This window comes from Trichechus manatus, unplaced genomic scaffold, assembly GCF_000243295.1.
Source record: "Trichechus manatus latirostris isolate Lorelei unplaced genomic scaffold, TriManLat1.0 scaffold00191, whole genome shotgun sequence".
Taxonomy (NCBI): Eukaryota; Metazoa; Chordata; class Mammalia; order Sirenia; family Trichechidae; genus Trichechus; species Trichechus manatus.
Genome location: NW_004444127.1, coordinates 2,597,115 through 2,622,222, shown reverse-complemented (window position 1 = coordinate 2,622,222; position 25,108 = coordinate 2,597,115). Strand labels below are relative to the sequence as shown.

General features: G+C 40.9%; 1 protein-coding gene across 4 annotated transcripts in view; it reads left to right on the top strand.

Annotated features, from left to right (window-relative positions):
• The window catches only part of AMBRA1 (autophagy and beclin 1 regulator 1), a 179,163-nt gene that overhangs the window by 88,661 nt on the left and 65,394 nt on the right, over nucleotides 1-25,108 (top strand). For all 4 annotated transcript variants that reach the window (XM_023741818.1, XM_023741816.1, XM_023741817.1 and 1 more), the window contains 2 exons: nucleotides 5,612-5,692; nucleotides 6,288-6,388. In XM_023741818.1, coding sequence (XP_023597586.1) covers nucleotides 5,612-5,692; nucleotides 6,288-6,388 — 182 coding nt within the window. The remainder of the gene's footprint in view (nucleotides 1-5,611; nucleotides 5,693-6,287; nucleotides 6,389-25,108) is intronic.

Here is a 25,108-nt window from a genome sequence, read left to right as displayed (position 1 = left end):
GCCTAGAGCTGTGAAATGTTTGTAATATGAGAAAGAGGATCAGAAAGGGGCCTGAACTGTCAGGGACTTGGAATGCCCGGTTGAGAAGTTTGGACTTTATTTTTATCTGAGGGCAGCCATAATTTGATCTGCATTTTAGGCAGCTAACTGAGAGCATTGGTTTGGGGGAACTAAAATGGCAGGTAGATGGATGTAGGAAAACCAGTTAGACAGCAGCGGATGTAGTATATGCAAGGACTTATGAGGGCTGCATTTTAGATATTGGTTGTAAGAGGTCTTGCTGTTTCTAAGAGAAGGGGCTGTTGGTGAATATTCCTAGGGGAATGAACTACCTGAGAGCTCAGCTGTCTCACTTCCTACTTCTTCAAATAGAATAGTGCCAAGTCCTTTTTTTACTCTCCCTGGAGTCAATTTTGAACTAAGTTTATAAATAGCAAGTGATTCCTAGAACAGCAATGATTGGAACTGGGATTACTTGTCATTGCCCACTAGCCCCACAGCTTGACAAGTATTGACTAGGGAAGAGCCTTGGGCTCTAGTTTTGGCTTAGCCTGCGATTTGCGTATGGTTTTGGGCAAATCACTTTCCCTCCCTAGGCCTCACTGTGTGATCTGTAAAGTGAGATTAGATAATCTCTGACTTTTCTTTTAGCCCCAAGAATCTTGGTTCTTTGTTGAAGTTAACTACCTTGGAAGAAGAATTTCCCTTGTATTCACCAGAGGTAGAATAATGGAAAGTCTAAGAAAAGTAAGGAGACTGCTCAAGTCTTGGGAATAGGATATCTGGTACTTGCAGTGCCCCAGTATATTTGTAAAATCTATACATGCCTACCAGAATTTTAGCTCTTTAACCAAGGATTTTGAGCCTATTGCTTAGAAATGTATAATATTGCTTGGTGACTCTAGAATTAGTACTGTTTCTGGGCAAATAAAATATGTATGAATACCTATGGGCTACGTTGTGGTGAATGCAGAAGAAGAGAAAGAAAATAGAATATGTTTGGATTGTGCTTGGACCGAGAATGGGAAAATACAGGAAGGATGAATTAAACAACCAGGGAAAAAAAGTACAGTAGGAATATGGATTTGCATAATGTATGCAGATGAAATTAGAAGGTAGAATAAAGAAGGAAAAAAACTTGTGTCAATTATCTTAAACTATCTCTTATATTACTATCCCTTGGAGAAAAATTAAGGCTCTGCCATCCCAGGAGACCTATGCTATTAGATATCCCTTTTGGATGATATCACCTGGGACTGTGCCTTCCTCCCAGAAATCTGAGCCCTTACATGTTGTGTACAGTCTTTAGAAGAAGAAACTGGGGCCTAGGTTTCCAGCTAACAGCCCCGAGTAAAGAATGGTGTTCTTACTCAGTAATGGGCAAGATTACTGTGCCATCCAGGGATAAAGAGTAACAACTAGGCCTTCTATAATCTGGAGATTGAGTAGAAAGAGAGAAGCACGGGGAAGCAAGTATTTTTTTTGTTTTTTAGTAGTCTAATTTTCAGCAGTCAACTTTGTGCTGTCAAGAGGGCAATGACCTTTTGAGCTTCTTGCTGAAAGAGCTTCATTTATAAAGGCCGAGTCAGAGCCGTTTGTCACTGAGGAGCAATGACGGCCTGACTGTGTCAGAACTCAGACAGCAGTCTGCGGTTGTATTTTTCGTTCCTTAAATTATAGCCTCTGTCTGAGGCAATTAATCCCAGGCATTTAGCAGAAGAGTTGCTGCTGTGTTTTTCCCTTGTTCTAGAGATGCATCTTCTTGTTTTTGGTACTTGTCTTGGATGCTTGATTTCTTGAAGGGTGTTTTTTCCTTGTAAAGTCTCACTTATTTTTCCCCTCCCCTTCGCAAATGCCCCTCTGAGAGTTAATCAGAGATGCACAGAGTTCAGCAACTGGAAAAGCCATTAATAACCCAGCCGGCTCCTATCCTGCTGGCTTAAAGGCAGCTTCTGGCTGATGAAATTGATGAGGATTTCTCTGGTGTTTCCCTGAAAAGTATTCTGTGAGAAAGAGTCCTTTTGTGATGGAGGAGCAATAACAACCTATTTGCACACTCTGATCTTCACTGTTTTTTGTTTGTTTAAGTCCCCCTTGGAAAGGGCTTGGGCTGTGTTATGTTACCAAACCAAACCGAACCCACTACCGTCAAGTCAATTCCAACTCATAGTGACCCTATAGGACAGAGTAGAACTGCCCCCATAGGATTTCCAAGGCTGTAATCTTTACAGAAGCAGCCTGCCACATCTTTCTCTTGCTTATGCTATGTTAGGCCCCAGTATTTAGCACTCTCCACTCTTCCTAAGGTAAACTATCTCTGGGTTTGCCTCTCTCCCACTGTCTATCTGGCAGACATCTCCACTCATATTCAGTGTCTTGTCAAATTTGGTTTACCTCCTTCATCTCATGGAGCCTTGCTTATGTTGACCTGGTAAAAGCACTGAACAGAGTGGCAGACTCTGTATAGTTTTCTAAGTACATCATTATCTTAAGTACCTGTAATTCCTTTGCTCTTTCTTAGAACTCTCAGCGCTTTCCCACTTCCATAGGCAGTGTCACATTTGTGTGTTTGCTCCACATTTCACATTTTTCTAATTATTCTGGGTTCTTTTCTGTCAGTTCTCTTTCTTTGCTAGAGTTCTCTGTACTTTCAGTTTGAAGTCATCTGCACATTTTATTGAGATGCCATTTAGTCCCTACTCATCATTAACCAAGATGTTAAATAAGCCTGAAGACCAGCATATGCATCTCCACTCACTTAATATATTGCCTCTTGTTTATGGTGCCTTTTGTCTGAGACTTTGCTTGTATTGGAGCAAGCTGATCTCATTGTATTTTTCTATGTATCCTCCAGCGATCTCTAAACACTATAAAGCTATTATCTGCCATGTGTAGTCTCCCTCTCCTTTTTTAAATGTAGGGAGAAACTAAATTAGAAAGAAGTTGATTGTTTTTTGGTTTAAATAACAAAGAAAATAAGTTTGTGGTATGTTGTAGGAGCCCAAAATTTCTCCATTCCTGCCCGTGTTTTTCCATTTTTCTAAGTTGTCTCCTTGTGTCTTTTCCCCAGACTCTGTGAGTATCATCTTAGGATTTTGGCAACTGCTGATCAGTACTATCTGGTGCGTTGGCTTATCCTTGCCTACTGTTCAGCTTTGCTAACAGCACATAGACTACTGTTCATTGACCAGAGGAAAGTGGATCACAGACTTGGCTTTAGACCTTGTAGAAGCAAACTGTCTACTCCAGTGTGATTCTGGGAAGACCAGCTCTCACAGCTGTAGAATAAAGTGATTGGATTTGCTTCACAGTGATTTTTTCTAGTTTAGTTTTCATCCTTTTTGAGGCTTAGGACCCTTTTTAGCTTTAAAATAGTTTCTAACCCTTCTCATTACTATTAATTGTACTTTAAGTGCCCATTGATAAGTAAAACATGCAATGTTGAAAAGCTGTCATGAATTTAATTGTACTTTTAAATGTGTTAGGACTAATCATAACTGGAATCTAAGTATATTTGAAAAATAATAGTATGTTTGATTTGGGAGCCATCTTATTTTTTGGTATTCAGCTACTGCTTTTTGTGCATGTGCCTACCAAGACTTTTAATAGTTTTGGAGCTCCCCAGTGACTGCAGTCTGTTGGTCAAGAACTTCTGATCTCATTGTTCTCTTTATTTTTATTTGATTTTTTCCCATACAAAAATTTATACATATATTGTTATGTGACTCTAATTGCTCTCCCCATACTGTGACAGCACACTCCTCCTTTCCATCCCGATTCCCCATGTCCATTTAACCAGCTCCTAACCCTCTCTGCCTTCCCATCTCACTCATTGTTCTCTTTTATCCCCTTTTTACTTTCCATATGGTCTTATCTCTCTCTCCTTGCTTCTCCCTTCATCTGTAGAGTTTCATTTCAAAGGAATATGATATATTAAGGAAAATAATAGTGTACTTTTTGTTTTGGGAAAGTAAAGACCATGTATTGGCTTTTCAATGGATCAGCTACCAGGACCCCTAGTATTGATTTGTCTCTTAATGCTCAGCATCCAACTCCACCAAGATATAAAAGCCTTCATAGGCTTTTGTTTCTGGCTTGTAAAACTCCCACTGGCCCACTTGAAAGCTGGTGTATTGTCTTAACTTTGGTTCCAGAGCCAGTTTGAAGATAATCTCATTGATTTGAAGATAATCCAAAGGGAAAATTCAGAAAACACTCCAATTCAAGCTCTCAGAGGTTCATTTATTTTGTGGAGTTGGTTAAGCAGCTAATTAACTGCTCCATCCAGCCTGTGCCCTTTGGCTTATTGTTCCTTTGATGCATCAGAAGCTAAGCCATGTGAAGCCACTTTCCTTTCTTTTCCTTTGGGAAGCAGTGAGGTGTGGTGGAAAGAGCAGAGGCTTCAAAATCAGATCTTCCTTGACTCCTGCCTCAACCACTTACTTGCATGACCTTGGGCATTTTACTTTGCCTGTCTGGTCCTTAGTTTTCTTTTCTGTAAAACATAGCTAATAATAGCTCGTGGGGTAGTTAAACGGTTTAAATGGCATAACATGAATAATGCTTGTAATGACACTTGCAGTCTGTTGTTGTTAGTTTCCATCAAATCAGCTGTGACTTATGGTGACCGTATGTATAACAGAATGAGACGTTGCCCAATACTGCACCACCTTCATGATCTTTGATATGTTTGAACCGTTTATTGTGGCTATTGCGTCAGTGTATCTCATTGAGGCTTTCCCTCATTTTTGATGACCCTCTGCTTTACCAAACATAATGTCCTTTTCTAGGGATTGGTTTTTCCTGATGACGTGTCTGAAATGAGCAACGTGAAGTTTCATCATCCTCAAATAAATGGTTATTACTATTGCTGTGGGGTTTGTGAGCACTCATGTATACGTACTATGTAATCTTTTAGCACTTTTATCCAAGTCCTTAGAGACTATACTAGAAAGCCTTAGGATGGATCATGATAAGAATAGAGAAAAAGTGGTAGAAGAACTTAATAGTCCATAAAGAAAACACCTAGAATTTTTTTCTTTTTTTTACTCAAATGACCTGCCTTAGGATTACATTTTCTAATATTGTTCATCATTGTCTGTTTTTAGTCTCTAAAAGAAGGGACTGTCCAATCTTTTTCTTGTATTGTTTTTATTTCACTTATCACTGATTTTTCCACATCAAGGACCTAAACAGATTCATTTAAAGATACCAATTGTTGAGTGAAATTGATGGGGGAATTTTTTCTTCCTTCAAGAGCCCCAAAACCCAAAGTTTCTTTGCATTTTTCAGTCTAGAAAAGGAAGTTTACATATACATATATCCATTTCAGATGCCTTGGAAGATTTAAACTTGACTCCAATATCAGATGCTACAGTTTTCAGAGACCACATTAGCTCCAGAAAAATCCTCTCCCTTCTTACTGAACTGTCGATAAATGCTTGTAAATCTTTTAGTTGTGGGGCTTCACAAATGTAGTTATCAGTGTGTCACCCAAATTACTGAGCAACCAATGACTCATTTCTGTGGGGTCTTCTCCTAAGTGTAGGATTTTAGTTTTGGGGGTGTTTGCCTTAGTGATTCTTATGTGTAGTCTTTTTGTTTTCTCCAGGGACAATGGTGACAGATCCAGGCACCGAGCTCCCCGCAATGCCCGGATGTCTGCACCTTCACTTGGACGCTTTGTCCCCAGGTAAGAACTGGGCAGTTTGCCACAGAGGGAGCCTTTATGAAAGCCTAGAATTTAGTTTTTAAATCTAGTTTCTGGTCTTTGGATAGTCCATATCTGGTATTATTTCCTAGTGAGCCTACAATCTAGCCCTGCCACCTAGAGACTTGACAGGAGACAGTTGGCCACAATAAAAAGAAAGAAAAGTGGCAGTGGGAGCATCCTGTTTAAGAGTAAGCCCTGGGAAACTTTAGAAGGAAGGGCAGGAAGAGGATATAGATCTATGAAAGAACAGATCCTTGGAATTTTTATTCCTTTGTGGGCTGCTGTGGATTCCTTAGGTTCACTGGGTCCCTTACCCCTGATTTGTGAGGGTAGGTAGATAATACATCCCTTTTGTTTTATGGTGGAGCCCTGGTGGCGCAGTGGTTAGGAGCTTGGCTGCTAACCAAAAGGTCAGCAGTTCGAATCCACCAGCCACTCCTTGGAAACCCTGTGGGGCAGATCTACTCTGTCCTGTAGGGTCTCTATGAATCAGAATCGACTCGACGGCAATGGGTTTGATTTTTGTTTTATGGTAGTTTTTAGTAGGCTTTTCACACATGATTCCTTCTTGTAGGCGTTTCTTGCTGCCTGAGTACTTGCCTTATGCTGGGATTTTTCATGAACGTGGACAGCCTGGCTTGGCTACTCACTCTTCTGTTAACAGGGTCCTAGCAGGTAAGGAAATGTTTTGGTGGATGTTGAAAATTTGAAGGGCCAGGGAGCCAGATGAAGCTTCCTCCCTCTTTACCTGTGTTGATATGATGGCATCTTGACATCCGGCTGAAAACTCTGCTTTGTAGTCCTGTACTCAGTTCCTAACTTCAAGGCAGCAAACTCTACTATGTTGAAGAAAATGCTTTCTCTTGCATGTGCCCAAGTCCTTCAAACCTTTTTTTTTTTTTTAAATTATTTGTTTAAGCCAGCTGCTTCTTAATCCAGCAATTGGATTCTGGCCATCTTTTTAATTGAATGATAAAGGTGTCTTGTTTGAGTTTCAGTTGGTGAGATACTCATGAGGCAGATCCTGTGATTTAATTAGGAGCTTAATGCACACCTCTCCAACCCTTTGTGACTGACAGCACTTGGAGCTTCCAGGCACTGTGGAATCTTCCAAGGAAGGAGGAGGGACAAGAGACCCATGGAGCTGGTTCAGAAAGCTACACAGAACAGAAAATGGGCCAGGCAAGCCCAGCTGAGGCAGTTTTATGATGACTGAATAGCTTAGTGGCCAGTGTTTTGGGGCTCTGAGGCATGACGTGACCAGGCTCCGAAGCACGGTGTGTGCTGCTGCTTTTGGGAAGTCTCTAGAGAAGGAAACAAAGCAGAATTATTATATTTTTTTCTGACAAGGGTTATTTCTGCACCACACTCCCCACAATGGCCAACTTGTAAATTTATGTATGTGAAGGCATAAAAGGTATAGAAATCAAACCACATTTAAATCTATCTGTAATAAGCATCTCTATTCAAAATAGTGTTCTGTTTTGGGAAATTTGGGCCATGTGGTGGTTAAAGGTACGGAGGGATCTGTGTGAGGCAGTGGCCTGTCAAGCTGGAAGAATGTTGCAAGCTTTATTTTAGCGATTTCTATCCAAGCTGCTGTGACAGCTGATAGGTCATGGCGTCTGGCCTCCCCTAAGTAAGATCCTTTACCCAACACCAAGGCCTAGAAATCCAGAAACCTTCATGATTTCTCTGGCAGACACCAGGACTCTGTAGGCCCAGGGCTGGTTGGGGAGCAGACTGTATCATAGTCTCCTGACAACCTCATCTGAGGAGGATCTGGCCCTAGTTGTTAAACAGACCCCCATGGCCCCATGGCTCTTCCTGCCTGGTGCTTCTGTGTGACTTGGCTGATGACATGTGGAAGCTTGCCCCCAGGCAACACTACAGAGCTCTCCTCTACCCTTCATTGTTTCAGATATCTACTTCTACCACCCAACACAGCACCTTCTGCTCCTCTGCTCCAGGCAAATGTCTTATTTTCTTGACATTTAGCCTTTTTTTTTTTGAACAGCTGTGTGGTGTTTTTCTTTTTTCCCTTCATTGTCTTCAGTAACTGTTTACCTTCATTTCCTGTTCCCTCCTTTATACCAGAGAAGTCTGACCCCAAATGACCTGATTTCACTTACAGATACCTTTGAATATAGGGGTTGTGTTCTACCAGGCAGTTGTTTACAAATGTGAAATCTGTTGAGAAAAGTTCTCTAGCAAAGGATGGAAAGTCCTGCTAGGGAGAGGAAATCTAGACTCCCAAAGAACCGTACTCTTGAGTTAGATTAGTAGATGGTTTCCATTCACAATTAAAGTAGTTTTTCCCATTTTCTCAAGGTACATATTGCAGAGTGCCTATTGGTCTTTTCTTAAAAGCACTTATTGTCATTTATAAGTATTTGGATGTCCCTCCAGATTCCATGGTCAGTTGTATTGCTTGTTTCTTCTCTTGAGAAAATTCCAAAAATAATAATAACGGCAACAAAAACGGCTAACGTTTACTGAGCACTTACTATATACTAGAGAATGTTTTAAGTGCTTTACACATATTTCATTTCTTTCTTGTAACCCTGTGAGATAGGTGCTGATATCCAATTAACAGAGGAGGAAACTGAAGCCCAGAGGGCTGACTTGCCCAAAGTGATACAGCTAGGAAGCAGCAGAGCCAGAACTGTACACAGGCAGTGAGATTCCAGAACTTGCACTGTAACCCACCTTCCTAGTCTGCCTCACCAAAACTGTTTTAAAGGACAAGGTGTCCAAATACCATTCTTTTTCTTAGGACCTTAATCTAGGAGAGAGAAAGGTACTTAGCTGACCTTTAGGGTTTTTCTTATTTGTTCAAATTCCTTTAAGTTGTTCCTAGACATAGCTTTTTATGACCCAGTAGTGCTTGCTGAGGAAAATCTTCTTGTGTAACAAACAGCCCTTTCCCCAAGCCTTGCCTTCCTAAATACAAATGTTTTGTTCTTTATTAAACTTACTTGTGATCATGTAATAGAGCTAGTACAATAATGGTTTTCAAAGTGAAAGAGAAATTGGCCTTTTAGCAGTAAGCACTCCCAAGTTTTCCTGGAAAGGCACTACTTTCTCTTGTATGATTGGAATGAGGTTGTTATAGTCTCAGAACAATTGAATTCAACAGATATTTGTTCCACAACTGTTGTGTGCTAGGCATTGTTCTAGGCTCTGGGGATAACAGAATGAATAAGGTGGACATGATCCCTCTCCTCCCATAGCTCAAAGTCTCGGTGGTTAGCCATACGTCAGTCTGCTGTTTGGTTCTTGGCAAGAAGCATAAGTTTGCTTCTCTCTGTGGTGAGTGGCTGTTTGCAAGGGCAAAGCCCAGAAATTTGGCAGACCTGGAAAGAGAAAGCAGACACACACCTGCAGTTTTTGGAGGTGTGAGCAGTCCTATGGTAACAAATGTGTCTCTAATGGACCCTAGCCAAAAGCCATTCAAAATCATCAACAAAAGTGGATTTGTAGAAAATTAAGATCCATTCTGCCCACTTCCTCTTAAAAGAGCCCTGAGAACAGTGATAGAGAACAGAAGCTGCTGCAGAGAAGTATTTTGGTAGTCTGTTAATCTTCATCTCTTCTGCCTTATCTTGGTGCCTTCTCCACAATTCTGTAGGTTCCTGGAGACCTCCAATCACCCATCAACATAGGCTATTCCCTATCTTCAGCAGCACAAATTCTGAACCCACACTTTAGAGCAGCATAAATACCTGTAAAGCTGCAACTCTACCAGGTATATTTTTGTGGAAACATGAAAAATCGGGGGAGCTCCCCCTGCTGACCTTTTAGCAGACAACCCTAGCTTTGTGTTACTTCAAAAGCAACTGATAGTAAAGAAGGACATGAGGCTAATAACTGCCTGCTATGGGCCAGGTACTCTCCTAAGTGTTTTGCCATATATGATCTCCTTTAATCATTACAACAACCCTGTGAGGTAGGTGCTGGTAGTCCCATTCTGCAGGGAAGAAAGCTAAGGCTCCGAGAGGTTATTGTTACTTACCCAGTATAACGCAGTTAGTGAGAGACAGACCTGGAACTTTAAACCAGGTCTGCCTGACTCGTAATAACTCTGTTCTGTCTTCTGTCCATGTTTTGCTTGCATTCAAGTAAGGAGTATCTGCCTAAAGGTTCTTAAGCTTACAATGTTTTTCTGCATGTTTGAGGCCTCATAAAAGTGAAATGAGAAACCCTACTATTTGATGGCTTCCTGGTAATTACTGGAAGAACAAAAAAACTTCTGAGGGATAGGGGCCTGAGTAATGTAGGGTATTAGTTATCTGTCCTGCATATTTTGACTTTCATCCTAATGAGCATCTGCTCCCAGCAGATGTGGGCCTGATGTACTTAATTTAGTATTTTAATTAAAAGCAATGGGAAATGTCAAGATTTTCTTGCTCCTAGCCACAGGTAATTGGGGTCTGGTCGAGTGTCCCGGGTGAGAGATAGCTGTGTGCACAGGCATCGTTCTAATTTCTCTTAGGATTTCTTCTTTGACCCATTGGTTGTTTAGGAATGTGTTGTTCAATTTTCACATGTTCGAGAATGTCCCATGTTTCCTTCTTTTGTTGATTTCTAATTTAATTGTGTTGTGGTCTAAGAGAGTACTTTGTATGATTTCAATTATTTTAAATAATAAATTGTTTTATGACTTAACATATGGTCTGTCCTGAAGAATGTTACATGTGTGCTGTTGTTAGATGTAGTGTTCCATAGATGCCAGGTAGATCTGTTTGGTTGATAATGTTGTTCAAGTTGCATATATCCTTGTTGTTTTTCTGTCTAGTTGTTACAGTCATTGAGAGTGGGTTATTAAAGTCTTCAAATATTATTGTTGAATTGTCTATTTCTTCCTTCAATTTTGTCAGTTTTTGTTTCATATATATTGATGCCTTGTTGTTAGGTGCATCTAAGTTTGTAATTGTTAGAGCTTTCTGATGAATTAACCCTCTTATCATGATAAAATGTTTCTGTCTCTAGTAATACTTTTTGTCTTAAAGCCTATTTTGTCTGATATTAGTGTAGCTACTCCAGTTATTTTATGGTTGTCGTTTGCATGATATATCATCTTCTACCCTTTTACTTTCATCCTATTTATATCTTTAGACATAGTCAGATCTTGTTTTTTTATTTTTTTAAATTTTTATCCAGTTTGACAACCTCTCTCTTTTGACTAGGTTGTTTAGTCCATTCACATTTAATGTTATTACTGATATAGTTAGATTTATGTCTGCCATTTTGCTGTTTATTTTCTGTCTGTCTAATGTCTTTTGTTCCTCTGTTCATTCCTTCTTTACTGACTTCTTTTGTATTAAATCAATATTTTCTAATGTATCATTTTAATTCATTTATTAATTTTTAAACTTTATTATATCAGAATTTACTTCAGATTTATACAGACTTAATTCTAGTAAGATATAGAAACTTTGGTCCACTATACCTCCATTCCCTCCCTACTCCTTTGTTCTATTCTTGTCGTGCGAATTACATCTAAATATGTTACAAATCTAACAATACAGTGTTATAATTTTATGTCTCAAACTTCCCTCCACTTGTTGCCTGATGTGAGTAAGACAGACCTACCCTTTTTACAAGAATTTTCCTTTTAAACTTTATTTCTGGTTGTTTTTGCCCTTCCCACCTCCTTTAAAACACCAATTCTAATGCTGATTTCGCCTTTCTCCCTTAGATGTTCCCCATTGCCTTGTTACCTTAAGGAGTTACTTTCAGGAAGCCTGTCTACTCTACATTGGCCAAATGGGGTGGGCATCTGGGGCCTCTGCCTCACCAACTTTTAGGAATCAGCCAGATTTCACAACCTGATACCATAGCAGTCTAAAACAACACATTGCTTAATCACTGTATACTAGATCTGCACTTGAACTAGCAAATCTGTGTAAAGTGAGTAGTAGTGAATACAGTTTGGGGCCATCATTGTATTACTTAAATTAGCACGAACAGAAATGAATAATAATTCTGGTGTTGAACTGTTTATCTCCTTTGCTTTACCCTGCTCTGTACCCCTCTGGTGCCCAGTAGCCAGGCAAATAAAGTGAGTGGCACATTCCAACTCAACATCAATTAAGATGGCTGTTTATAAATCCCAGATAAATGGACAATTGGTGGTGGTACTAGTTAGTGCTGCTTTAATAATTAACCCAATTACCTTTCATTCTGCTCCAGTGATGAAAGTGCAGGTGATAAGGGGCTGGCTTGGTTGCCTGGGAAACAGACAAGTAAGTGCAGAACTTAAAGCACTCAGGACCTTTTACTTATGTGGTTTTCACCCATCACTGGAGCATTCGCGTCCTCACTATCCGCGGTCCTTTATCGCGTCTCCTAAGACCTCTAACCAGAGGTGTGCTTATTGAGAACCTTTGTCCCAGTTTCTAAGCTGAATTGCCTCTGCTTCTTCAGCCCTTTCTAGGGAAAATACTAGGCCTTGTCAGTGAACTTTACTGTCCCTTTCATATTATGTGACTGAGTTTTTCTGTGTACGCCTCTTTCTCTTTCCCTCTTCTCCCTCACCCACGGATTTCCTCTTGATCTTTCCCTGCTTGTGCTTTGCCCCCGTGCTGTTCCTGTACTGTCATTTAGAAATATACATAGCACTTTCTAAGTGCTTGGCATTTTCCAGGGTACTTTGGGTATCACAAACATTAAATTGTTCTGCCCTCAGGGAGTATACAGTCTAGCCAGGGAGTGGCCTGCTTTCCTAACTCCCTATGTTTTGGCCCTGTTACTAAAAATTTAATAAGTCCCCTGGGACTTCAACTACTACTCCTGATAGATTAGCTAAGGTAGGAAGGGGTTGCAGCTTGGACCAAGGATTTATGTCTCTCAGTACACTTTGCAGAGGCTCTGAATGTGTCTCCATTGCTCTCTTGGATGGCCTATGTGCATGAGTGGGGAGTGAGTGGGGCAAGGGAAGGACAGCTCTCAATTGCAGGGTAAATTCTGCATGAGAGGCAGTATAGTGAAATGTTTAAGAGCTTGGGCTCTGGAGCCAGACCGTCTAGGTTCAAATATCCATTCTACTACTTCCCAGTTGTGTAATTTCGGATAACTTTTTTTTTTTTAACTTATTTTACTTTTCTGAGTCTCAGTTTCTTCATCTATAAAACAGGAAGAATAGTACCTAGCTCATAGGATTGTTGTGAGGATGAAATGAGTTCATATAGCTGGATCCCATAGACTAGTTTGTCACACAGTAAGTGTTTCACAGATGTTAGCTATTATCGTTATTATGATTTTTATTATCATTGGCGGGGGGCAGTATATATTAGAGTTATGCTAGCCTCTTCACTTATATAACCTGACCAATCTCTCACTCTTCTTCTGCCCAGTGGTCCTCTTCCTGGGTCCCACCAAACCTGCTGCCCTCGAGTTGATTCCAACTCATAGCAACCCTATAGGATAGAGTAGAACTGCCTCGTAGGGTTTCCAAGGCTGTAAATCTTTACAGGAGTAGACTGCCACATCTTTCTCCGTCCTGGGTCCCAAACAGGGATTTCTTGCCTTTGTTATGGTCAGTGAGTTAAAAAACAAAAACTAGGAGCTTGTGCTCTGGGGCATCAACAGATGGCAACCTAGGGCCCCTGTGTTAATAGTTTGACAGCTGATGTATCCACTGTTGCCTGTAGCTGTGTCACCCAAATGGCGAGGAGTAGAGGAGTCACAAAGTTCACATTTAAAAACCCTTTTTCATCTCCCTGTTCAGGACTCATGCTGGTAAAATAAGCATCTACTCTGCTGACCAAATACTTGCTCCTCTGTTACCATGGCATTGTGGGATTCTCAAAGTAGTCCCTGTACCAGCAGCATCAGTACCACGTGGGAACTTTCAAGTTCACGCTCTCTATCTCAGACCCACTGAATCAGAAACTCTGGCTGTAGGACCTAGGAATTTGTGTTTCAAAGTCTTCCAGGTGATCTTGGTGCACTTTAAAAATTGAGAACCAGTGCTCTAGATTAACTCATTCAGCTAGGAATAGAGGCAGACAGGTGGGAAGAGATGACTTAGTAACACATTAAGGAGCGTGCGCACCAGGAATCCACGATATGCTGGTGTTGATGGGCCCTTGGTGTATAACTCTTCTTAACGTGGAGTGATTAGTGATGGGGAAGAAATGAATTAATTTATAATTACAGAGTGCTCAGTTGGGTTATCAGCTGTTTTGACTCTAAGTATTTATTGAGCTTCTGTTGTTTACATGGTACAGTGTATGTCATAATACCCATATGAACAAGACATGATCTCTGCCTTCATGAGCTTAACATCTATTGAGGAAGAACATCAGATGCATATGCTATAGGACACTGGGTATTGTGCTAAATGCTAAAGTAGAAATACAGAGGGCTGGCTGTGAGAGCTCAGAAGACCTTACAGCAATTCTGCAGCAATAAATAAACCATTTAACTTTTGTGCTGGTTAGCTCTGTTAGGAGTTTCATTCCCAGGAGAAATTGACCACTTTTCCAACTCTTTAGCCAGTTTCCCACCTGTTCCCCTTCCTTACCCTTTCCCCTCAAAAAAGAAGTTTTAACATCAACATATCTGGATTGAGACCCCACTGTTTACTCATACTTTAAGTTCTCTGTATTCTGGGGCTAAACCTAAAATGATCTCAAAGCCTGTTGAGTCCTATGGATGTGTACTACTGAGAATTACTGCTCACTTTGAAGGTGCCCACTGATCTTGAAGTACCTACTATAGTGCTAGGTCCTTTCTACCACTCTCTTCTTAGGTTATGGTTGATATGTGCTTTGACATGTTTTGCAACCCCTCAGAACAAAAGGTAACAACAGTATAGAAATCTGCAGAGGAGATGGGAAGAAAGAAAAAGCCAAATGTGAGGTCAAGTCTTTATTTTCCAGTGGAGGTAGCAGCCAACCAATCTCCACTTTCTTTAAATTTAGAGATCTACCAACTCCAGAAAGACTTGGAACAATCCTTTTTTCTTTCTGTCTCATCTATCCTATCAGTTTTTACCTAAGTGATCAATATGAACATTGGAAGCTAATAGCCCAATATGAACACTGGAAGCAAATAGCCCATGTTAACCCTCCACCTCCTTTTTAAAACCCAGAGCTTTCATTAGCTTTTCTTTCTCTTTCGCTTTTCATGTCCTCAGGCAGCCTCATTTATTCCAAACTGGCTGGAAATGCCATGGGAGCTGACAGCACCTCTCACCCTCTCTACCAAAGTAGAGCCAACCTTTGGGTGTTAATTTCCTTTCTTTAACACCTGCTTATCCATGAGGCCAGCTTTTCCCCTAGGTCCTTGTGCTGCTCAGCTAGAAGCCGGAGCAAGCATGGACGTTTTAGTATAAGCTATGATATAGAGAAGAGTCACCTGCAGGGGGTGACCAGGGGTCTTTTGGAGTGTTGAGACTCCCTAGGGATGTTTCTTTTGGCGAGCTGTTGAGTGTAACCCCAGAGCCAGATAGTCATCCTGTAGCCACATACTCCATCCTGTGAAGACAGTCTCTCATGTTATTACAGAGCTGTAAACTCAGTCCACTTGAGTTGTGTGCCATGCAGGAGGGGCCTGGTTTCACTTCTGCTGTCCTGAGCAGTGGGGCTTCATTCTTTGAGGTGGCCTGGAAAACAAATTCAGGATTTTTACTTTTGTGGCGCATGGCTAGTGAAGCACGACAAAAATATTCCTTCTTAAAACAGAGAACGTAATTGGGCCAGGCTACGAAGGAACAGAAGGAAACTGGGCAGAAGATAAAGGGTTGAAGTTCCCAATGGGCACAAGGGAAGTGAGATGTACTACAGGCATGTGAAGAAAATATATCGTTTATTTTCATAAATAAAACTGTAGAAAGGTGAATTTTCTCAGGATCTGCCACATTGCCAATAGCTGCTTTTTCATATTTGCTGATTTCCCCAAGAGCAGGATTTCACAACAGTCCCTTTATGGTGGTTTCCTTTGGACTGGTAACATAAATGAAAGGAATGGTGTGGAAATATCCAGTCACTCCCACCTATTAGAGTGAAATTTCACGCAGAGAAATAGCTCAGAGACTGTGACAGTTTCACAGCAGCTTTTAAAATTATCCAAAACATTGCCCATCATGCTGAACTGGCAGGAGGGTTGTGGAAAGACAGAACATAGTAACTCAAGCTTACATTTGGCCATGAACTAGTGTTAGATCACATTTGCAAAATGTGGTGGCTGTGGAATATGGTAGTTACAACACTTACTGTTGTAAGCACTTCCCATATATTACATCACTTAATCCTTATAACGTTCCGATAAAGTGTGTACTGTTACTCATTTTTACAGGTGAGGAAACTGAAGCATAGAAAGATGAAGTAATTTGCCCAAGAACACAGCTAGTACTTGACAGAATGGGGACCAGAACTCAGGCAGTCCAGCTGTAGAGTATATATATACTCTTAACCACTGTGCTCAGCTGTCTCCCAACAAAGGCATAAACATCATAGTTCAGATTGTGATTCTCCCCCTCCCCCAAACAGAACCATCATGGAGTGTAGGTGATTCCTTGTTGGTAGAAAAACAGGCTAAAATCTAACCTCTGGCTTTACTTCAAGAGAGCAAAAATAATTTGCTCAGCTCACAAGACAGCTACTGGGGAGGGGGCTATAAATTCTGTTATATTCTTCTTGTTGATCCTTTCCTGTAAAAAGAGGGCCTGTGGAAGAATTACATTCCCAAACAATGCATCCTGAAGAGGTAATTACACTGTTGCCATCCCATTGGGAAGAAGGCTGGGGCAGTGATTACATTCCAAAACAAAGCTGTTCGGATATAATTGCACTGTGCTGCTGTTATCAGTCTGGGGAAGGCAGGCCTCTGGTCTCCATCCTCATTTGTTTTTGAGATAGACTCCGAATAGCATTCAATTAATAGTCAAGACCCAGGCACAGGGAAGTCAGCCAAAAGAGCCAAGAGGACATTAACTTGCTTTTGGCATTTTTCTTCCACTGAAGTTTTCCAGGCCTTTAAGTATCGGCAGATTTGAGGAGGAGCTAATGCAGGGTTTAGAGCACCCTGCTTAGGTGCTGTGCCCCAAAGCCCTCATTGGTCTTTATGCATAGAGGAGAGATGGTTGGGTGACAGTGGAATTTCCCTGTTTCATCAGCAACTTTTGCTCTACCAAAAGAGCAGCTTCAAACCTTTCCCTAACACTTAGAGCCTATGTATTTTTTCATGTATGTAGTGTCTAGTCATGGAGCAAAAAGCCCCTCTATGGTTCTGTTGAGATAATAAGGCTGACTTTGGTTATATTTCAGGTATAATCTCTAGATCTGGACTGGAAGAAGACATAGAATTGATTTAATTGCTTTGTTTTATGATTCAGAGAACAGAAAACTGCCAGTGGCCTCTTAGGCATGCTGATTGAACTAGAGAAGAGAAGGGAAAAGCAGCATGTTATTGCATTGAGAGTTGCACAGACCCCTCAGAACTGATTCCTTGACCATTGTTTCAGTTAGCTTTTGCTGCCTGCTGTGGATTGAATTGTGTTCCCCCAAAATGTGTGTCAGCTTGGCTAGACCATGATTCCCAGTGTTGTGTGATTGTCCACCATTTTGTCATCTGATGTGATTTTCCTTTGTGTTGTAAATCCTACCTCTATGATGTTAATGAGGCAGGATTAGAGGCAGTTATATTAATGAGGCAGGACTCAGTCTACAAGATTAGGTTGTGTCTTTTCTTATAAGTACTGTGTGCTAACAGATTGCGCCACTGGAGCTACTTAGGCTATGTCTTCAGTCAGTCTCTTTTGAGATATAAAAGAGAGAGGCGAACAGAGAGACAGAGGGACCTCATACCACCAAGAAAGCACCTCAGGAGCAGAGTGTGTCCTTTGGTCCCGGGGTTCCTGCCCAGAGAAGCTCCTAGACCAGGGGAAGATTGATAACAAAGACCGTCCCCCGGAGCTAACGGAGAGAGAAAGCCTTCTCCTGGAGCTGGCACCCTGAATTCGGACTTCTAGCTTTCTAAACTGTGAGAGAATAAATGTCTCTTTGTTAAAGCCATCCACTTTGTGATATTTCTGTTATAGCCACACTAGATAACTAAGACACTGCCTAACAAACCACCTCAGAATTTAGTGGCTTTAAACAACATTTCTTGTCTCTCACAATTTCATGGGCAGTTTATCTGGTCTGGGCCAACTTGGCTTCTCTGTGCAGTCACTTGATGGCTTGACTGGGACAAGATGGTCTAGGATGGTGCGGTAGGCGGAATAATGGCCTCCCAAAGATGTCCACATTCTAATCCCCAGAACCTGTGAATGTTACTTTATGTGGCAAAAGGGACTTCACAGATGTGATTAAAGGTTATAGATCTTGAGATAGGGAAATTCTGAATTATCCGGGTGGACCCAATCTCATCAAATGAGCCTTTAAAAACTGAAGAAGTCAGAGGATCTGTCAAAGAGATGCAGTAACGGTCAAAGAGATGCAGTACTGGAAGATGGGAACAGTCCCTCAGTTAACAGCCAGCAGGGAAATGGGCCTCTCAGTCCTATAACTGCAAGGAACTAAATTCTACCAACAACCCAAATAAGGAAGAAAATAGATCCTCCCCTAGAGCCTCCAGAAAGGAACACAGCCCTGCCAACACCTTGATTTTAGCCCCATGAGACCCATGTTCTTCTGACCTACAAAACTGTAAAATAATAAATTTGTGTTGTTCAAGCCAGTGTTTGTGGTGATTTGTTATGGCAGCCATGGAAGACTAATACAGATGGCTTCACTCACATGTCCGGCAGTTGGCAGGCTGGTTGGCCTCAGCCCGGATGGCTTGTCTCTCTTCTGTGTGGTTTCTCATTCACCAGTAAGCTAGCCCGTGCTTCCTTACATAGTCTCTCAGGACTCTAAAGAACAGTTAGAGAGGTCAAGCCCCAGTGTGCAAGCATTTTCGAGCCTCTGCTTATGTCACTTTTGCTATTGTCCCATCAGCTAAAGCAAGCCATATGGCTAATCCCAGAGTGAGGGAAGGGACATGAATACAAGGAGGCTTGAATCATTAGGGGCCGTTATAATAATATTCTACTACAACTAAGTAGATTTTGGCTATTACCAAAAACCAAACCAGATTCATTGCCATCGAGTCGATTCTGACTCATAGCGACCCTATAGGACAGGGTAGAACTGCCTCATAGGGTTTCCAAGGAGCAGCTGGTGGATTAGAACTGCTAACCTTTTGGTTAGCAGCAAAACACTTAACCACTGCGCCACCAGGTCCCCTAGGTGGCTATTAGCTCCCTCTAAACAAATTGCCTTTTTAAGTGTTACTGCGTACACCGAGGAAATATTCAGCATACCAAGGGATTAGATGTGCAGATTTGGAATGTCCCGGAAACAGCCTGTCTTGGATCATCATTTGGGTTATTCAGAGAGAAATGAATTTAGAAATCACATGCAAACAAAAGCTAGATCCTGGTTCTCCAGACATAGCATTTCAGAACTACCTTTTCTGTTTCTCTGGGTATTTTCTGGGATGTAGACCTCTGTTTCTATGTGCTGGTGGTTAAAAAGATGTGCAAAAGAGCTCTGTGGGTGGTTGGGCCCCTTGGGGCCACATGTATTTCTGTGTAGGAGTAAGACTGACAGAATTAACTGTGTGAGCACTTACTAAATTGGCTGTAAGTGAACCTGTACCCGTGGCGTCATTTATAATCCACAGCTCCTTTAGCAGAAGCAACTTGAAAGAAAAGTTCCTGAAAACTAAGGCAGGGGATCTTTTTGTGCTTAATAACTGGCACACTACGCTTTCTTATAACAATGGTTGGGAGAAGCTAGAACTCAGTTCTTCGCAAGCCTGGGGCTTAGCTTTGCTTGGCCTTGTTGTAATTGGTTAAAAACTATTTTATGGGCGCCAAATGGGTTGCACCTAAGGACACATATAGGCAAATTCAGTACTTACCAGTCATTCTTTTAGGACTTCCTTGATGTTCTTTCAGAACCATATCGGTGGCTGGTGGAATGGGGGCTCTGCTTTTGATTTTGCATTGGGCAGTTGCACTCAAAATAGTATAGCCTATGTACAAGAAAGATGTATACTTATCACTGGAGATTTAAGCTGACTTTGACAAGAACTTCAGCATGAAGCTCAATGGGGTACCCAAAGGGTTAGTGTGCTTATTAAACATCTCTTTACCCTGTCTCAAAACTTAGCCAAGATTCATGAAATGATTGTCAGGTGTAAAGGGAGCTGCTGCCACAACTTGAAATGTGAGTGTGGCCATGTTTGCTACCAGAAACTGAAGAGAAGTGACACGCTCAGCTTAGTCTGGGATGGCGGAAATGTAGATTCTAACTCCGAAGATGAGATGGAGCAGTGGTGTGCCTTGAGAAGACAGAGTACTGCTGGGAATGGAAATGTACAGACTGCTTAATCTAAAAAGGCGGAAAATCTCTCCAGATAAAATCAGACCTCATCTCTTAGTGCTCAGTAAGAGGTTGGAGTTTGTGGTGATGAGATTCAGCCAGTGCCCTTTCTTCTCCTTGGTTCCCGTTCTCCTTCACCTTTATTCATCATGGGTCTCAGAATTTAAACTGAATTTGGATTTGATTTTCTTTAAGGCAGAACTAATACAACTAACATAAGAGCTAATTGAGAACTTATAAAAACCACAAAGTGTTTCTTGGCCTAAATATTTTCATTGATTCTGCTGAAGTGAGGGGACTGGGAAAAAGTGGTAAAATGTCATACTGCTTTTTAGGTAAACTAATTGAAGCTGAAAATATCAGTGCAGAGCTGAAATAAGTTGTTTCAAATGCCCAATTTCTCTAGGTGGAGAGACTACAGGGACAGCTAAGGAGCACCTGCTCTGAAGAAGTTTCCAGCTATTCTAATCTTTGGTTTACCTGGGAAGAATATTAAGGTCCTATGGGAAAAAAGCAGCTCCAGCACCAAGGGTTACCTTGAGAATCTTTAGATACCTCCCTAACACTTAACCAACCCCAAGCCACCCCTAAAAATACACCATCTAAGTAAAAACAATATGCTTGCTTGCTGACAGCTTTAAGACAAAGCACCTAACCTGTCACCCCACCCACAAAACTGCCAACCCCAAGACTCATTTATAGAATTTCTCGAGCTGCCAGTGCAGGGAGTAACAGAGGAATTGGCTGTAGAATTTTGGAGATCATTGTGCTGAAAGAAAGACTGACTGGCTGTCCCCTCATCTTCATGTTCACTTTGTGTCCCTTTCTACCATTATTTCCAGGTACCTTGTGTTTTAGATTTGGTTAGTGTGAACTTACCAGTCTTTGTTTTCAGGCATCGAGTGTGTTCTTCACGTTTTCCTTTGTGTTATTAGTGTCTCTCCTACATGGGAGAAGAACCCCTCCCCCGTAAAGGCTGAGGCAGCTATGGAGAGGGACAGTGCTCTTTCCTGACACCAGGAGAAAAGTTGTGAGAGTGTAGAAATCCTGAAAAAATAATGTTAGTCTTGGTATTTTGTGATATCCTTTATTTAAAGCTGCCTGCTTACTTTGCGCTCCTTATTTTGCATAGCACAATTCCCTGTTTCATCTCTCTCTAGATATGATACCTTAAAGTAAAAGTGAAAAGCATGTGGCAAGAAATTATGGGATTCTTACATCAAGAAGTATGCAGTGTTGGTTACCATTTGACTAATTGTACATTTTACAGTTTTATAGGACTCAAGACTTTTGTGTGGGGAATGTGTAATCGAAACAAATTATCAAACTGGAAATGGCCTCAGGGACCTTGTCTTTAAAGGGAAAGGTTGGAATTTAAGTCCTTAGGCCTCTGGTTTTGACAAATTGATTTATCCTCAGGGTTCCTGCTATATCTTCCCTTTGTCTTTTCTTTATTGGGCAGTCTGTGAAGGGAGGGGATTTTTGTGTGTAGAAAAATAGACTCTAAGAATACTACGAACTAATTCTGTGGGTTTAAGGTCCAGTCTCCCTCCCAAATAAATGTGTGCTTCTATGTTCCTTTTTTATCCTAGGACCTGGATATGAAGCTGTTGGATATTTTGCTTATGTTTCCCTTTGGCTTTGATGTTCTTAAATATTGAGCATTAGAAAATGTAAAGGAGACACACCATAGCTGCCTGCTCGTGAGACACCAAAGACTTGAATTCTTCTTTTAATCTTGATTAATCCTTTGTATTCCAAGTTACACCTAGCTTTGGGCCCTGGAGGCTGCCAGATAGGTTGAGTAGGTTTTGGGTTGTTTGTTTTGTTTTGCTTTCTCCTAAAAGTATGTTTTTGTTTTTTCTTGTGGTAAATATATATGTGTATGTGTATGTATGTGTACATTTGTGTGTATATATCTATATAAACATTTGCCATTTCAACCAGTTTTACATGTATAATTCAGTGAAATTAAAGGTTGACTAGAGTTTAAAGTTAGTTGAGTTGCTTTTCCACTTTGTAGAAGGATCTAAAATTATTTACTTTTTTCCCTATTAATAAAACATTTTTCCTTTTAAAAAAGTATTTAATGCACCCCATTCATTTCCTTCTTTCTTCATCTCCTATCTAGTTACTCAGTTTGATCTTCAGGAACATAGTGTGGTCATCCTTCTCATGGTATAGATACCTGTGGACCTTCTCAAGCGGAGCCTTAAAGTTTCCATTTCTTAATTGTAAGCTATGCTCCTTCTCTTCTGACTTCCTTGACTTTTGTTTATTTCACCTTTCTTCGAAGAAACCAAACCAAACAAACAAACCCATTGCTGCTGAGTCAATTTCAACTCATAGCAACCCTATAGGATAGAGTAGAACTGCCACATAGGGTTTCCAGGGAGCAGTTGGTAGATTCGAACTGAGTTAAGCCGGTGCCAACTTATATGTTCCAGTGGCAGGACCGTCTCCATGCCAAGAGACAGACTCAGGTGGCTGAGAAGAGTGTATCTGAGCTTAATAAAAGGAGTCGCTAAAGAACATCTGAATTGCATTAGTACCCTTGGAACATATAGTAAATACTTCTTGAAGAACTAAACAGAGGCAGTCACAGCAGCAATAAGAAGGAAGGTAGGGCTTGTCCAGGGATTGTGCGTAATATTCTCACAGACTGAATATAGCTCCTGAAGTGTTCTTTGCCTGGCTAATTATTTTTTTTATTTCTCCTCAGTTTTTCTAAGAATGTCAGCCAAAGATCTTAGACCATTCACTACTCCTTTGTAAAAGTTAATGTGAATGTGAAATGAGACATCAAATGTTGAAGTAGGAAGTTGTTCCCTAGCCCTTCTGGGCAATTAAAAGTGCTAACACACTCTTAAAGTTCTTTAAGAACTATTTTATACAGCAAACCTTTATCACTGAATTTATTACTGACTTGAAGGAAGGCAGTATAGCTTAATAATAAGGGCCCAAACCAAAACCAAACCAGTTGCCATGGAGTCAATTCTGACTTATAGCGACCCTATAGCAACCCTATAGGACAGGGTAGAACTGTCCCATAGGGCTTCCAAGGAGCGGCTGGTGGATTGAAACTGCCAACCTTTTGGTTAGCAGCCGAGCTCTTAACCACTACGCCACCAGGGCTCCAATAGTAAAGGCAGCTGGATTCAAATCTCATCTAACTTCTTACTAGATGGGTGACCATGGGCAACTTGCTTTACTTACTGAGTCTCAGTTTCTCTATCTATAAAATGGGGATTCAGTGAAGTTTTTCAGAGACTGTTGTTGGTAGGTGCTGTCAGGTCAGTTCCAACTCATAACGACCCTATGTACAACAGAACAAAACACTGCCCAGTCCTGCGCCATCCTCATAATCATTGTTATGCTTGAGCCCATTGTTGCAGCCACTGTGTCAATCCATCTCCTTCAGGGTTTTCCTCTTCCACTGACCTTCTGCTTTACCAAGCATGATGTCCTTCTCCAGGAATTGGTCCCTCCTGATAACATGTCCAAAGTATGTGAGACGAAGTCTTGTCCTTGCTTCTAAGGAGCATTCTGGCTCTACTCCTTCCAAGACAGATTTGTTTGTTCTTCTGGCAGTCTGTGGTATATTCAGTATTCTTCACCAACACCATAATTCAGAGGTGTCAGTTCTTTTTTGGTCTTCCTTATTGTCCAGCTTTCACATGCATAGGAGGCAATTGAAAATATCATGGCTCGGGTCAGGCACCTTAGTACTCAAAGTGACATCCTTGTTTTTCAACACTTTAAAGAAATCTTTTGCAGCAGGTTTGCCCAATGGAATACATCGTTACATTTCTTGACTGCTGCTTCCATGGGCGTTAATTGTGGATCCAAGTAAAATGAAATTCTTGGCAACGTCAGTCTTTTCCCCATTTATCGTGATATTCCTTATTGGTCAAGTTGTGAGGATTTCTGTTTTCTTTATGTTGAGGCGTAATCCATTTTCAGAAACTATCCTATTTAAAATTGTCAACTTTCCATTTCTCTGCCTTTTCCATTCCCACCTCTGTTTTATATTTCTGCATGGTACTAGATATACTAAATATATTTGTGGAGAACTTATTTATGTTTTCTGTGTCCTCCTCCCCCACAATATAATTTCCACAAAGGCAGGAGTTTTTGTCTCTTCTGTTCATTGTCTCACATGTAGTAGACACTCAATAAACATTTGTCTAATGAATTAACAAACTACCTTTAGTGTGGTTGGGAAGATTGAGAACTTTCAAAGTACTTATTGTGGCACTTGGCACATAATAAGCATTTAGAAAATGTTAGAAATTTTGAAGTTTTCCTTGACTCTGAGGAAAATAATAAAATTCTTATTGATATAACTGATTAGTATATAAAATATCTTGTGATGTGTTTTTTAAAATATGAACATAAATCACAGTGCTCAGTTCTATCAGGATGCAAGGTATGGGTATTAGATAATTATAACTTTAAAAAATGAATTTATATAAATCCTTACCTTAATTTCTTGATTCTTCCTTTACCTGCCATCTTTGTTCCAGGTGTACTAAATTTCTTGCTATATCTTTATTTTTTTATTGTTGTAGTTTAAATGAAGTTTACATTTCAGATTACTCTCCCATACAAAAATTTATACATACATTGTTATGTGACCCTGATTGCTCTTCCCATACTGTGACAGCACACTCATCCTTTCCACCCGATTCCCCATGTCCATTCAGCCAGCTCCTGTCTCTTCCTTCCCATCTCATCTCCGGACAGAAGCTGCCCGTTTAGTCTCTTGTATCTTCTTGAGCTGAGAGGCATGCTCCTCACGAGTATCACTTTATGTCCCACAGTCCAGTAAAATCCCTCTCTGAAGAGTTGGCCTCGGAAATTGTTTTATTTCTGGTCTGATAGAGAATCCAGGGGCCGTGCTTTCCAGGGTTCCTCCAGTCTCAGTCAGACCGTTAAGTCTGGTCTTCTTACTAGAATTTGAGTTCTGCACCCCACCTTTCTCCTGCTCCATCAGGGACTCTCGGTTGTGTTC